Genomic DNA, 14,329 nt, shown 5'->3' on the forward strand with positions numbered 1-14,329 from the left:
GAGGGGGCTGCCAAAGCATGGGGTGAGGAGGGGGAAAGGAGTGGGGAGATCTGAGGTTCAGCACCCGGGGAGCATCCCTGGACCCTCAGGAGTCACCGAGGGGGGGGGAACATGGTTCCTCCGGGGTACCCAGGAGTGCTGGGGGGGGGTCTGGGACGAGGGGTGGTGGGTGGGAGCGAGCCCCTGCGCCCCGCTGTGTGGGTGGGACGGATCCTCCCCCCCGCCCTGCCGATGCAAAGCAGAGCCGAGAACTTTGAAAAATAAGCGCTGGCACGGTACGAGGGCAAGAAAAAATGAAGTGGAGCCCATTCCCCACCTTTCCAGGCGCTGCCCCCTCTCCAGCCGACCGGCCGCTGGGTCCGAGGCTGTGATGTGTCATCACTGCCGAAAACTACCTTATTAGGAGAGAAAGTATCAGTGAAAATTAGTTCTTTCCCTAAAGCCATTGCTTGCGAGTGCCAGCCTGCGCTCATTCCTGCGCTCATTCCTTGGGGGATGACGAGACATGAGCTCAGCGGCGTGGCCGGGAGGTGAGAGCATCCTCCCACCCACCCCACCGGCGCTGGAAGCAGCAGGAAAAGCCCCTGCTCATTCCCTGAGGGTTGTCCTCTCCATCCTACCCCAAACAGCACCCGGGTGAATGCGAGATGGGAGTATTTGTGGTGGCAGCTGCAGGTACCGGGGGTTGGGATAATGTCGGGATCGGATGACTCTGCAAAGCCCGGCTCCTGCTGCAGGAGCTGCCGCTCGCTCGGGCGCTGTGTGTGTGTGTGTGGTGCTTTACTCCATCCCAGCCACCCTGGAGCCCACCTGCCCTTTAGCAGCCCATTCCCTTGCCACGAGGTTTTCCCCCCTTTGCTAAAATCCTGAGAAGCTTTAGTGGCGGTGCCCCCGCGTGCGGGGTGTGCGGCACCCCCCGTGTGAGCTTTTGCTCTGCTCCAAGCTCACCAGTCACACTGGTGACACTGGGGGGGATCGGCCGTGACACGGTGGGCAGTTCCCATCAACACTGGGGTACCTCTTGGTTTTGGGGTCCGAGTTTGCCTCCCTCACTCTTCCTCCATCGCTTTAGGAGGGTTTTCTTCCCTTGGTTTGGCCCCTGCCAAAGGCGATGGTTTGGGTCCAAGTTGTCATCGGAGCGTGCCAGCACAGCCCTGCCCAGCTTAAACAGCCCTTGGGTGACACGGGGACAGTGACAGCAGCGGGGGCTGCGGCGAGAGCAACCCCAGCTCAGCCTGCTGCAGGGCGGAGGGGAAGGGCTGAGACCTGTTACACTCATTGCTCTGGTTCACGTCTTCTCTCTTTTCCAGGGACCTGATGGCAGAGCCCGAGCCCCCTCCAGAGCTGCAGCCGGGTGAAGCTGGAGCATCCTCTGCCCCTGAGGATGCAGCTTCAGGAGCTGCTCCACACCCAGACCTTTCTCACAGCCCCTTAGACACAGCAGAGGGTGTGGGGGGGACACCCCTGAACCAGGACAGCCCTGTCACCTGCTGGAAGCTGCAGGTAGATGGCGAGGACTCTTCCTTGGAGCTAGGGCCAGGGCCCCAGCTGGGCGAGGATGCGGCCAGGGCTGAGATCCCGCTGGATGTGGATGTGGCAGGAATCCCGCTGGACGTGGATGGGGCAGGGAGGCCACTGGATGTGGAAGGAATCCCGCTGGACGTGGATGAAGGTGGGATGGGGATCCCACTGGATGTGGATGCAGATGGAGTAGGACTCCCGCTGTACATGGACACAGATGGGGCAGGGATCCCTGATGCGGATGCAGATGGGGCAGGAATCCCACTGGATATGGATGCAGAGGGAGCAGGTGGCCCCTTGGATGCAGAGCAGCAGTGCCTGACCCTCGAAGAGCTGGGGGACTATTTCCAAGAATGCATCGAAGCTGTGGAGCAGCTGGAGAAGGAGAGAGACAGCCTGATTGCCGAGCTCTCCCAGCTCCGGGAGCCGGCGCTGCAGGAGATCCGCCTTGCCCACGAGGAGATCCAGGCAGCTTGCCGGCTGCTGGCCAAGGTGGAGCTGGAGAGGGACAACCTGAAGGATGAGATCCGGCAGATCAAGCAGAAGCTGTTCAAGGTGACAAAGGAGTGTGTGGCTTGCCAGTACCAGCTGGAGAGCCGGCGGCACGACCTCTCCCAGCACGCTGCTTACCGGGGCGAGCTGGAGACCCAGGCCGGGCAACTCTCCGGAGAACTCTCCCAGCTGAAGGAGACCTGTGAGAAGGAGAAGGAGGTTTTGAGGCAGCGGCTGGAGACCCCGCCGTGTCGGCAGGACAACCTGTACCTGCAGGAGAGCCGCCGGCTCTCCATGGAGTTCGAGAGCTTCGTGGCAGAGAGCCGGCGGGGCCTGGAGGAGCACTACGAGCCCCAACTGCTGCGGCTGCTGGAGAGACGGGAGGCGGGGGCCAAGGCGCTGCAGGAGATGCAGGGGGAGATCCAAGGGATGAAGGAAGCCCTGCGACCCTTGCAGGGGGAGGTCAGCCGGCTGCGGCTGCAGAACCGCAGCCTGGAGGAGCAGATCGTCCTCGTCAAGCAGAAGCGGGACGAGGAGGTCGGGCAGTACCGGGTACGTGCCCCATCGCCCCTGGCACCCTCCTCTTTGGAGAACGGGAGTCGTTCTTTGCAGCCGGTGAAACGTGGGCGATGTTGCTCGTAGGGCCGAGGGGAGGAGCGGGGTGGATGAGGTGGGTAAGGAGGTGGAATATCTCCTGCTGGTTGAAGTCAAAAGCATCCCCTGCCCTGGCACTGGCCAGGAGAAGCAGCAGCCCCTGAGCAAAGGGCAAACCTGAGCTGACAGGGGTGTGGTGGGAAGATGCTGGGGCTGCACCCGATGAGCTGTTGGAAAAAAAGCTTTCTCCTGATTGTATCCTTACTTGGGTTTGACCTGCCCCTCAGAAATGGCCCCAGCCAGCAGGGACGAGGCAGAGGAGACAGGGGGGTCCATTCCCAGAGTGGCAGAGCCGAGCGATGCTGCCAGGCACAGCTCACACTCAGTTGCACTTTGCTGAGCAAAGGCACTTGGAAAAGTCAGGGTTTTTTAAAAAAAATTATGGCTTTTCTTTAAAAGCCCAGCTCTGCCGGGGTAGATCCTGCCCTTCCCACTGCCAGGAGGGTCTCACCTCCTGCGCCCGCAGCCCCGGCTGCCTCCTGAGAGGGTTATTTCTGTCTGTGCCTGGTGCATGTGTCTGTCCCCCCTGTCACCACGTCCTGAGGGACGAGGCAATTCAATATCTACAAGAGCACATTTGGCAAAGAGGCTCCACAATTAATCTCCCCCATTTCAACACTCCCTGTTCTCGGCTCGTAATCGCTGCCTCCTCCCAGCCAGGCTCCCAGCAGCTTCTCGAAGCTGGCGTGTCCCCTCTGTGGCTTCTCCTCTCTGCTGGGGACCAGGTCCCCAGTGCCTGTGACACTGCTCCTCTTGGATCTCTCCTTCTCCCTGGGAGGGCAGGACTTGGGGCATTCTTGATGTGCCTCCTCATTTTCTTTTTTTTTTCCCAAATTCCTCGTTTATCTTCTCCTGACTCACAGGTTTATACAGTTCTGGCAGCTTCTCAAAACACACACGAAGTAGTCTAGGGGACAAAATCAACTAAGGACCCAACACAGCACATCCCAACCCTAACTCCCACCTTTCTAATAAAATAAAGATTATTTTTTTTCTTGGAGGTTTTTTAAAGATGGTGGTTGGCCACCAGCCTGGCTGGGCTTTGTCCAGACCAACACCACGGACAGGCAGATACCCCCAGGAGACCGTGGGCAGCAGCTGAGCGTAGGAACCAAGACAGCCTTCCTCCCCCAGCTCATCCACTCGTGTCTTCTGACTCCCCAGGAGCAGGTTGAGGAGCTGGAAGACAGGCTGAAGGAGCTGAAAAACGGGGTCCAGCTCCAGCAGCGCAAGAATCAGGAACTGGAGGAGCTGAGAACCAGCCTCCACCGGGAGCTCTCCATCTACAAGTGCGTTGGTGGCTCGTCCCTGCGGCGCGGAGGGGCTGGGAGGAGGAAGATGGTGGGGAAGAGGCTGGTGGTCACACCACGGGCTTTTTCCTCCTGGTTCCTGGCCAGTGTGTGAGCAAGGGGTCTGGTGGCAGGAACTCCGGGAGCAGCACCGTGGCTCTCAATCTTTAACTTGCCATCCCTGGAAGCGATAGGGCGGGAGGCCTCTCAGGTGGCAGGACACCTCATGGAGTTTCCCCTTGGAACCGGGGACCTGGGGGTTAAGGAGGGCCCTGAGCCAGCGTCTCCGCTGCTCACACCAAAAATGACATTCCCTGCTGTTAAAGCTTTCCTGGCCAAGGGCTCTTGGGCTGGGCTCTGTCCACGCACTCACAAGACCGTGTACCCAGCCAGTTTGTTTCCTACTTACTTTTCTCCCCTAACCTGAAAAGAATGTTCTTCAGAAATAGCACCTCTTCCCAGTTTTCTCCAGCCAGAGCACCTTAAATAAATACTCCGTCTCCTAAACTTACCTTCTCTCCACACAGGGGCTGCTTAGAAATCTACGGCCACCTTTGCAAATCGGAAGAAAAAGAAGACCAGGACTGCTAAAAACTGTGGATTTTTCCTCTTTGTAGCAGAACTGAAGGACAGAGGCACCTGCAGGGGACGTGCCCTCCTGCCACGGGCCCTGCCTGAGGCCCAGCAGCCGCCCAAACCAGAAACACCCCTCGGTTCACTCGTACTCTCTCAAGGGGCTGCTGTCAATGGCGCAGTAAAACTGCTTTCCCAGAGAGGAGCAGAGAAAAATAATACTTGCACTGAACAATGGACATAAATGAAGAATGTTATACTGTATGGTTTTGCTGTGTTTGAAAAAAAAAATAATAATAATAATGTATCTTGCCTTGTTCCATAGGTGGAAGGTGTACGCCTGCACAGGGAGCGTTGTTCTGGAAGCCAGTGTTGGGGGGGGTTTGCCCCCAGCCAGAAACACCCCTCGGTTCACTCGTACTCTCTCAAGGGGCTGCTGTCAATGGCGCAGTAAAACTGCTTTCCCAGAGAGGAGCAGAGAAAAATAATACTTGCACTGAACAATGGACATAAATGAAGAATGTTATACTGTATGGTTTTGCTGTGTTTGAAAAAAAAAATAATAATAATAATGTATCTTGCCTTGTTCCATAGGTGGAAGGTGTACGCCTGCACAGGGAGCGTTGTTCTGGAAGCCAGTGTTGGGGGGGGTTGATTTTTAAAGTTTACATGCAAGAGAAGCTCTATCCTTTTAAGAGGATTTTCTTTTGTATTCCAAGGGTCTCTGCTGTGTTGTGACACGCTCCACCGCGGGCCACAGGAGGGAGTTTGTGGACAATAGGTTTCCACTTTATATATAAAAAGTCTCACACTGAAAATAAAGGTTGGAATTTAAGAATCCTTTTCATTCTCAAAACTATGTCTCAAAAAGAAAATATGTCAAAGCAGGATACTTGGAAGGTACCCGACTCTTTATTCTGCAGACTAATAATAAAAAAATAATAGTTCTGGGGGAAGGGCTGAAGGCAGACCCAAAATCCACTTCATTCTTGGCTGCATTTCACAAAGAAAGAATCCAGGTGTACAAACACAAGGAGCATCTATACCAGCACCAAGTCCCACAGGACACACACGGGTAGGGACTATGCCCTTGCTTTCTCTGCTCCCTGAAGAGCCTACCCTGGAGAAAGGGTTGATGTGGAAGGAAAACCCCAGTGCACAAATCACAGAGCTCCACAGCTTTTACGTAGAAAAAATTTATTCCATCTGAAGCACTTACACGCAATTAGTCATGAGGAGCACGGAGAGTAACAGGTTGCTGGTGGAACAGGACACCCTAGTGGAAGATGTGCAGGAACTAGTGGTCAAAGGACTAACTCCTAAAAAAAGTAGTTTATCCACATTTAAATTGCTTTACAGGCACCAGCTACCAACGCTGTTATAGGTTCCCGGACACGCCATCTGTGGTACATCAGTTGGTAAAAACATACACCTTTACAACTTGGTGGCCCCCAAGTTTTAAAAACCATTTCACAGAAAGGAAAGAAATATTTATGTGAAAACACAGCTCAAGAAACACACAATAGAGCAAAACAAAGAACCATGAAAAGGTGAACAATGCTCTGCAGCTAACGAATCCAAACCGCTGTGGCCCAGCAGATGGGAGAACAGGGAAAGGAAGGAAGGAATGAAAAAACCAGAATTACCAGTAGAAACAAAACAAATATAGAAAGGAACTTCAGTTCAACTTACAATCTGCAAATCTGTTTTGTATCTGCAGAGGCAGGAAAAAGATTCCACAAGGTAGAGATTAATTAAAGGAATCCCAAGACTTCTGAGCTGTACTGAGAGGACAAGACCTTCCAACACTCCATTTCTGAACTGCCAGTGGATTAACGCTCGTATCATCTCCACTGGCTCTTGCACACTTTGGCAGCTCCACCGAGTTAATTTTTACTTAAATTAGGCAAAAGCCCGCAGCTGTAAGCAAGCTAAAAGATAGAAGAAGAAGGAAAAAAAACAAACCAACAAAATCTAGTTTGCTTTGTGTGATGAAGGAAACTAAAATGAGATAGCCAGCCCTAAAGGCAAGAGGTTGCTGTGGATCTGAGCGAGGAGCTACAGCACGGGACCAGCAGAGCCGGGCTCAGCCCTTTTTTCTTCGGGAGCACTCACTGTCTGGGTTAAAAAGCCTGGTGATGGTATCTACAGAAGGATGGCTGAACACAAAGTCTACGTGTGTCTCAAAACCAGTGTTAAGTCAATATTGGGGTTGAGAGGGAAGAAAAGAAAAAAAAAAAAAGACTAAAACCAAGAAAAAGTCATCATCTAGGATCCTTGACCTTCTGGATCCACACTTCCTTCAGGGTCTTCATCGTTATAAATGTTCTCCGCCTGCAAGACAGAGACAGAGGAACTGAAGAAGCACTTTGTCACCACACTGAGCAGGATCAGCTAGAACACTTTAGAAAGCTGTGGCAGTTTTTCATGTGTAGATATGGATCATAAAATCCATACAGATTCTATGGTTCGGGTTGGAAGGGACCTTAAAGCCCCCCCAGTGCCACCCCCTGCCCTGGGCAGGGACACCTCCCACCAGACCAGGTTGCCCCAAGCCCCCTCCAACCTGGCCTTGAACCCTCCAGGGATGGGGCAGCCACAGCTTCTCTGTTCCACAGAGAACAACTCTCTGTTCTTTCCTCTGTTCTCAGCCATCCCTGATCCCTCAAGGCAATTTAACATTAATAAAGCAACACAAACGACCTTATTTCCTAACAGCCCCATCTCCAAAACATTGCAACATCTCTAGGACCAAACCTAGAGAGGATTTCGCTGTCCCTGTGAGATTTAGGCAGCGCTACAATGCAGCTCATGCTGAGAGCTGTAAATAAGACCCAGGATACTGAAATCCGGGCAGTTCTACACCTCCTGCACCTTCCCAAACCACTTACCATTTGCCAGACTTGCATGATATTATCTTCTGATACAGAACAAATTACCCAGGGCTCATTGGGATTCCAGGAGAAATCAGATATCTTCGCAGTATGACCACCATGAATAAACTAGTATTGGAGGTGGGGGAGAAAAAAAAGGGAGAATGGTTTCAAATCTACATCGCAGAGATGAAAAATAGATCCAAATAGTCAGTGAGATTCCAATGACTTACCAACAGCTCTGGGGGACCATCCTCAGCATCTTCAGGGGATTGCTCTTCTCCAATTTTACTGTAAAAAAAGGGAGGAAAAACATAAAGGTGGGGAGGTTGGTTTGTTTTTTTGAAGTGTGATGTAATTTAGCAATAATATTTCGCCAGAATAATGTGACTAATTTGGGAATTACCTCAAGTCCCAAACGTTTAGCCTGCGGTCAGTGCCACTGGAGGCCAATATGGTTTCGTTATGGGGAGACCACTGAACCTACAGACAAGGATGAATTTAGAAAGGAAGTTAGTTTTAAGAAACTGTAACGTGACAGACATTCACAACAAACATCAGTATTTAGTATCCTGAAAACTCTATGAGAATTCAAATTGATATTAACTTGAAATATGAATGTGCCTGATAATAACACTCCAACACAGGAGGTTGGTTTGTGAACATTCATACCCTAAAAAGGCATTTAAGCACAAAAAAGGTACCACACATAACCTTTCCTCTAATAAAGGCCATGTGTTACAAAGTGCAAAGCAGCTCACGAGGGCATTAGCTGCTCCTTACCTTAATAAGGATTGCACAAATATAAACTATGGATTCCTTAAGTAGTACAGTTTACACATGAAAAGAAATCACTGTAATTAAGCTTAACTGCCCAAAAGCTCACATTTACTTCTGCTGCAAATAAATCTCTCCAAAACATACCACTTAATCAGATCACAGGATTAAAAAAGAACACGTAATTCTGCACACTAACATGACACTTCAAGACTCCATGTGTAATTTTATTTAGAAGTAACTACAGTCTTAACTAGTAATCCTTCTACAAAAAAAAAAATCTCTACATATTTTTCTTCTGAGTAGGGCGTGATCTGGAGATGGAAATATTGTATCTGCTAAGCACATGCTACCCATGATGTGAACATTCTATATTTACACCAGCAAAATTAGCAATTGTTCGTTGTCACAGGACTTCCCAATGATCCCCTCTAACGGGTACCGGCTAAAACCTTCCTTCAGGACTGAGCCGAGAAGATGAAAACACCGCAGCCGTCCCATTGTGCCTCCCTGCTTCAATCTGCTGCCATGAATAATTTACATTTTCTCCCTACTGCTTGCATTTCACCCTCCTGTTGCGGTTAAAGCCCTCGACCATTTCCTCGCTACGTTCTGCCCCTGCCTCTCTGGACACTCTTATTTGTCTGTACTGAAATCTGCCCCACACACAGCACTATGCAGCTCCACAACAAGCAGATAGAAAGCTATCAGCAGATGAGCGAAATAGAATACATGAGTTTTTAAGTGCAAGTATATTTAATAAGAATGCAGAGTGGAGAAGAATGCTTTTAATTTCCTCCAGACAAACAAGTAGAACAAAGTCTATGTGCACGTATTATACCTGAAATATTTCATCTTTATGTGATTCAAATGAGTGCAACTTCAGTTTTAGATTCCTCAAGTCCCACAGGGCAACAGTCTAGGGAAAAAAAAAACCAAAAATATTTCTTATTGAAATAACCAATATATGCATCCCCACTTATGCATCAGAAACTAAACAAATAGGTAGACGTACCTTATCAGCTGACCCTGTGGCCAGGATAAACTCACTGTAGGGATTGAAGGAGAGACAGTTGACTTCAGCTGTGTGAGCGTCCACCGAATGGCTGGGTTTGGAGGTGTTGTTTGACCGGGTGTCCCAACTGCAAGGGGAAAACATGGAATTAGAACAAAGGTTTACATCCCATTTTATTGAGGAACCAAAGAGCAGATGGGAAAGCTCAAGGGACAGAAGCACTCAGTTTCTGAAGACATCACCCCACTTACATCATGAGCTTCTGATCATCAGCAACAGATCCAAACAGAGATTCATGGAGCAGGTGCCAAGATACATCTTCCACTACTGCTGTATGGCCCGTGAAGATGGTCTTTGCATCCACCACTTTGCCTTCCTTTGGAACAGCACTAATATCCCACAAGCAAATGGTCTTTATAAAAACAAACAAACAAACAAACAAAAACAACAACATTTTTAAAAATTACATCTTTAGACAGACAGTCGCTTCTCCCCCCCCTCAAAACCAAACCAGTTTTTACCTCTGCCTAGGGACACGGAGAGCAGACTGTACCCCAGCTATATTTAAAGTACTCACGTGATCATCAGAAGCACTAAGCAAATGCCCACTCAGGTTTGGGTTCCATGACAGCCCATAACCTTCCTTCTGGTGCCCACGAAGACGCAGATCAGGGTTACACTCTCCAGAAGGGTCTGTAAAAAGGCAGTGTTAAGAACTCCAACGCCTGGTATCGTTTCCAGCACATCCTGGAATACCTGGTGTTAAGTTTTACTGTCCTTTAGTAAACTTTGCTTCGACATTTTCAACAGGATCTCTCTTTCTATCCTTCTGAGCATTTTCCCCAACTGAAGAATCACCTCATTTCAGAATGCACTGAGAGAACACAGAACAGTTTGTCTTCTTAGCTTAGTAAAAGCACACTGAAGATTCTTCCAAGGTGCTTTTCTTTTTTTGGCTGTACAGCCTAGCAGTGGGTCCACTCTAAATTAGTCTTATGGACCTGCTGAAGAGTCAAAGAAGCCCACCAGCCACTTCCCTGCCTTGGCATCAAGTGGCTTGGCACCTGGCCCAGCATCTCTGATCCTTCTTGCGAGTGGCAGAACTAGTTACTCTATAGCATCTTGGTAAGTTTAATGGGTAAATGACTGTTAATAAACTAGCTCAGCTACTTGGCAAACCATACAGTTTCCAAAAAGGCACCTTCTACCACCCCAAACGTCACCACACACAGTGACATGACAGAACAGGCAGTAAAATAACAAAAGGAGCATCCCTTTCTATTGATACATATTGGATACCTACGTTTAAACTTCATACAAAATAACCTTTTACACTAAATACCCACTTTCCATTTAAATCATAAATAATATGCAACCCAGAAAACTATTTTAACCTCTTTTTCACTCCAACCTTTTCTCAAGGGAGGGCTGGCAGAGCTCTGAAGAGCAGACACAACAAAGCGCACAAACCTGGTTTAGAAGGGTGTTTGGTGTAATCAAAGACGAGGACATCACTGGATGGAGTCTTCGTAGCGATGATACACGGGTTCTGCGGCATGTAACGTGCTCTGTTCACTTCTCCCTCGTGATTTATCTTGATTTCAATTTCAATTTTTCCACTAACTGACCCAAAGCCTCCAAACTCTGGAAATAAGAATTTAGTAGTTGTAAGTCATCGAATAATAAGCCCGTTTCAGACTCAATGACTGGTACCACCAAGCTCTCCTTTTGAAAGAATAGTCAAAATAAACATAAAACTGAAAGAATCCAGTTCTCAAATGGCATGTTGTTTTAAACACCAGTATTTGTAACATCAAAATTTCAGGATTTTGGCTAAGTTAAAGACCATTTCTTCCCCAAAATGTTTTACTATTTGGAATTTAACAGCATAAGCCCCGAATTATCACACGTAAAACTCTTCTTTCAAAGATAACAAAATTCAGCATTGCTGAATAAACAAAGTTCTGGTTTAAAAAAAAATTGCTGCAACACTTGTTTAAGATTTGGAACTCTAACATAACTTGCTAAAGCTACCTTATCTTTATAGTTAAACTCACAGTAACTTCGTATTGCACAAAACTGCACAGCACTGCTGTCCTTGCAAAAAGAAGGGGGAGGGTTGTTTGTAAATTGGAGTAGTATATTTCTAAGAAATACTAACACAGAATAGAAACAAAGTATTTATTAGACAACATCCTGGTCATGGGTAACTCTCAGAAGCCCCAAAGACCAAAATACTAATTGCACAATCCAGGCTTCTGGATAAAAAAAGAGCAAACATTGGATCATGAAGGACTTTCACCAAGTAGAAAGATTGATTCAACCAAGTAAAAATGAGAAACGTCTAATTTGTGGCAATGCTGACAGCCAACTAAGATTACAGAAAGCATCAGATTCAAGTCTGATACACCAAACAAAACACAATAATCTTTTCATCCAAGGAGGGCTGGCACAACTATCAGGCAGCAGAATTTAGACAAGAGAAGAACATTTGAAACGTTACACTCCTCTGAAATAAAGTATTCTTTTACGTGAGTTACTTTCTCACTGGAAGAGTTTATGGAATGCAAAAGTGGTAGTAAAAATACCAATAAACAGTACTCCACAAAATTCAATGTCAATTCCTGATGAGAAATAGGGAGGGGGGAGGTTTTCCCCCACACACATACCTTTGCAATAAGCCCACCACCTTCTTTTTTCATCATTAAATTATGAAGGCATTACGTACATTCAAAAAACATAGTATTTGTCTACTGTTAAGCAAGGGCACCACTTAGAAATAAATTGATTAGTTTAGAAGTAACATCTGAATTTTGCTGCCTGAACTTTAAGGCAAGACAAATATTCTATTTCGACGGGAAAGGAAAAAAGGTTAAAAATGGTTAAAACATCTTTGGGCCTTTACCTCCTTTCTCACTATCATAGTGCGAAGCATCAAACTGCGCATCGTCGTTAGGCAGCTGCACGCTCGCTATCACGAGATGGTTTTGTTCATCTGAAGTGTGGGTCCCCAGGACTAACCGGTGAATACTGAAATCTTTGCCTTCAGGTCTGCAAGGGAAGAGTGAGAGATGAGAAACAAAAGAAGGGGGTTTACACAAATACCAAGCCGATTACAGCATTTTTAATGACAGTTTCTAACTGTAATAATTTTAAAGTTATTGTTTTTCTCCTGCTCCAACACCAAACTCACTTCCTCCAGAGGAAATCACTACACATAACTCAAGATCTCAACCTAAAATTCCAGCACAACACCCTGACAGACCACCATTCCCATGCCTTCCTTTAAGAGACCTCAGCAGCTCCCCCCAAGCACAACATTCACTGCAAGCAGAAGATTGTTTTGGAAGCTCAGGGCAAAATGATGGCTATACAGAAATCATATCTAGTTCTATTTTTGCGGGGTTTTTTTGGGTTTTTTTTTGCTGGAGGAAGAAAATAATGGAAATTAAATGTGTGAAAATATCTTCTCCATAATATAAGCCATTTTCCCAAATTTAAAACATCTGTACAGATTATCTCGTGTTCCTAGTTCTCAACTTGCTGTTGGCAAGGCAAGGGTACAAAAAGAGATTAAGACAGAAAGGAATCACATATTGTCTTACTTAAACAAAAAGTGATCATAGATGTACTATTGATTCTGCTTTTTCAAAAAATAAAATGCAAGAGGATCAGCTTACCTTGTTACATCAGGAAGCCACTGAGCAGTCAAGCTGGGCCATTCCAGAGCATGGGTCATTACCAAATCATATAAGAAGGGAGTATTCTTTTTCCATATCTTGTACTCTTCATTGATCACACGTTCTTCCACTGCATCATCAAAGGCTGCTAAATTTAAAATAAGAAAAAAAAAAAAGCATATGATTAGCCTTTCTGAATATATTTACAATATACACACAACAGTGCGGGTGGGCAACTGAACAGAGAGCCAACGACATCACACCCCGGTTTGCTGTTAGACCACCTTACTGGAGTAGCTGCTTGATGATTAAAAATCCTCAGCTGCGCATGCTAATCCTTGTTTCTGGATCGTAGGCTGAGAATTAACATTAACTCTGTCAAAATTTCAACCGAAGCAGCATCACAAAATTCTGAAACTTGTTGCCACAGGGTATTGCGGAAGCAAAACCCCAGAATTGTGAAGACGTTTAAACGGGGGAAGATGCAGCCGCTGTTAAAACAGAGCGGGCTCAGTGCAGCCTTGAACTACCGGTTCCCCAAAATCCGGTTTTCCGAGGCTCCTCCCGTTTCTCACACACGCTTTTCTCGCACCATCTGCTCCACACAGCGCAGGCCCTCGGGGAGCGCACCCGGGAGCGGCCGGGGACACCTCTTTGTCTGCACCAGACCCACACCCCCTCAGGGGGCACCGCATTTCTGCTCCCCCCGCCCCCCGACACGGTCCGTCCGTCCGTTACACCGGGCAGCTCCGAGAATTCACACTCCGGGCGCGGATACAAACGGATCAAAAGGGGAGGCGGGGCGGAGGGACTCGGCCTCGGTACAGGCCTCCCCCCTCCACGAGACAACACGACGGGTCTCGGGCCCCAGGCCTCCCCGGTGGCGAGGGGCGGCGGGCCATGCCGGCGGAGCCCTGAGGGGCCTGCCTCTCCGCCCCGACTCCCCTCACACCGGCCGCCCCCGCGCCTCACGGTAGGCCCGAGGGGGAGGAGGCCGCGCCGCGGGGCCTACGCGGCGCCGCGAGCCTTACCTTCCTTGTCCGCCATGGCGGGGCGGGGGGAGCGGGGCGGTAACGGGAGAGGAGGTGATGCGGGGCGGGCTGGGCCAGGCGAGACGGGCGGCCGGTTCCTCCGTTCCCTGCTCGGACCCCTCCGGCCGCGGGCTCTATTGTTTCCTGCCCCCGCCGCCTGCCGCTCCGGCGCCGCGCACCCCTTCGCGCGCCAACGCCGACCAATCGCCGCCCGCCGCCGGGCCCCGGTAGCCAATCGGCGAGAGGCAGGGGGCGGGGACAGGCGGCAGGCGAGCGCGCTCGGCGGTCACGTGGGAAGGAGGAGGGTGCTGCTGAAGCTCCCCTGGGAGCCGCCATTTTCCGGAGGGGAAGGGGAGGGCGGCCCGAGCCCCTCACTCGTTCTTAAAGCGGCAGCGCCCCGCGCTGAGGGGCGGCTCGGTGGCGG

The 14,329-nt window shown here is 49.2% G+C and overlaps 2 protein-coding genes across 4 annotated transcripts in view; one reads left to right on the forward strand and one right to left on the reverse strand.

The window, feature by feature from the left end:
• The window catches only part of SYNC (syncoilin, intermediate filament protein), a 6,440-nt gene extending 1,536 nt beyond the window's left edge, over positions 1 to 4,904 (forward strand). The window contains exons 2-5 of one of the 2 annotated variants that reach the window (XM_014946483.1): positions 1,311 to 1,738; positions 1,769 to 2,565; positions 3,832 to 3,956; positions 4,484 to 4,904. In XM_014946483.1, the coding sequence (XP_014801969.1) occupies positions 1,318 to 1,738; positions 1,769 to 2,565; positions 3,832 to 3,956; positions 4,484 to 4,547 (1,407 nt within the window). In that variant the 5' untranslated portion in view covers positions 1,311 to 1,317 and the 3' untranslated portion in view covers positions 4,548 to 4,904. Of the gene's footprint in view, positions 1 to 1,310; positions 2,566 to 3,831; positions 3,957 to 4,483 lie in introns of both variants that reach the window. The other variant, XM_014946482.1, reaches the window with a different exon arrangement.
• An 805-nt stretch (positions 4,905 to 5,709) lies between these two features.
• On the reverse strand, positions 5,710 to 14,105 carry RBBP4 (retinoblastoma binding protein 4). Of its 2 annotated transcripts, none has more exons than XM_014946566.1 (12): positions 13,906 to 14,105; positions 12,875 to 13,022; positions 12,100 to 12,245; positions 10,665 to 10,838; positions 9,772 to 9,887; positions 9,446 to 9,606; positions 9,195 to 9,321; positions 9,021 to 9,098; positions 7,809 to 7,885; positions 7,636 to 7,693; positions 7,421 to 7,531; positions 5,710 to 6,863 (listed from the first exon to the last, which is right to left on the reverse strand). In XM_014946566.1, exons 1-12 carry the CDS (start codon positions 13,919 to 13,921, stop codon positions 6,798 to 6,800), a joined length of 1,278 nt encoding a protein of 425 aa, XP_014802052.1. In that variant the 5' UTR covers positions 13,922 to 14,105; the 3' UTR covers positions 5,710 to 6,797. The 2 variants fall into 2 exon arrangements, with proteins under 2 accessions (XP_014802052.1, XP_014802053.1); XM_014946567.1 differs by having other exon boundaries at positions 12,875 to 13,019; positions 13,906 to 14,086.
• Positions 14,106 to 14,329: the final 224 nt, after the last annotated feature.

This window comes from Calidris pugnax, unplaced genomic scaffold (genome assembly GCF_001431845.1).
Source record: "Calidris pugnax isolate Ruff unplaced genomic scaffold, ASM143184v1 scaffold113, whole genome shotgun sequence".
In the NCBI taxonomy this organism is placed as follows: Eukaryota; Metazoa; Chordata; class Aves; order Charadriiformes; family Scolopacidae; genus Calidris; species Calidris pugnax.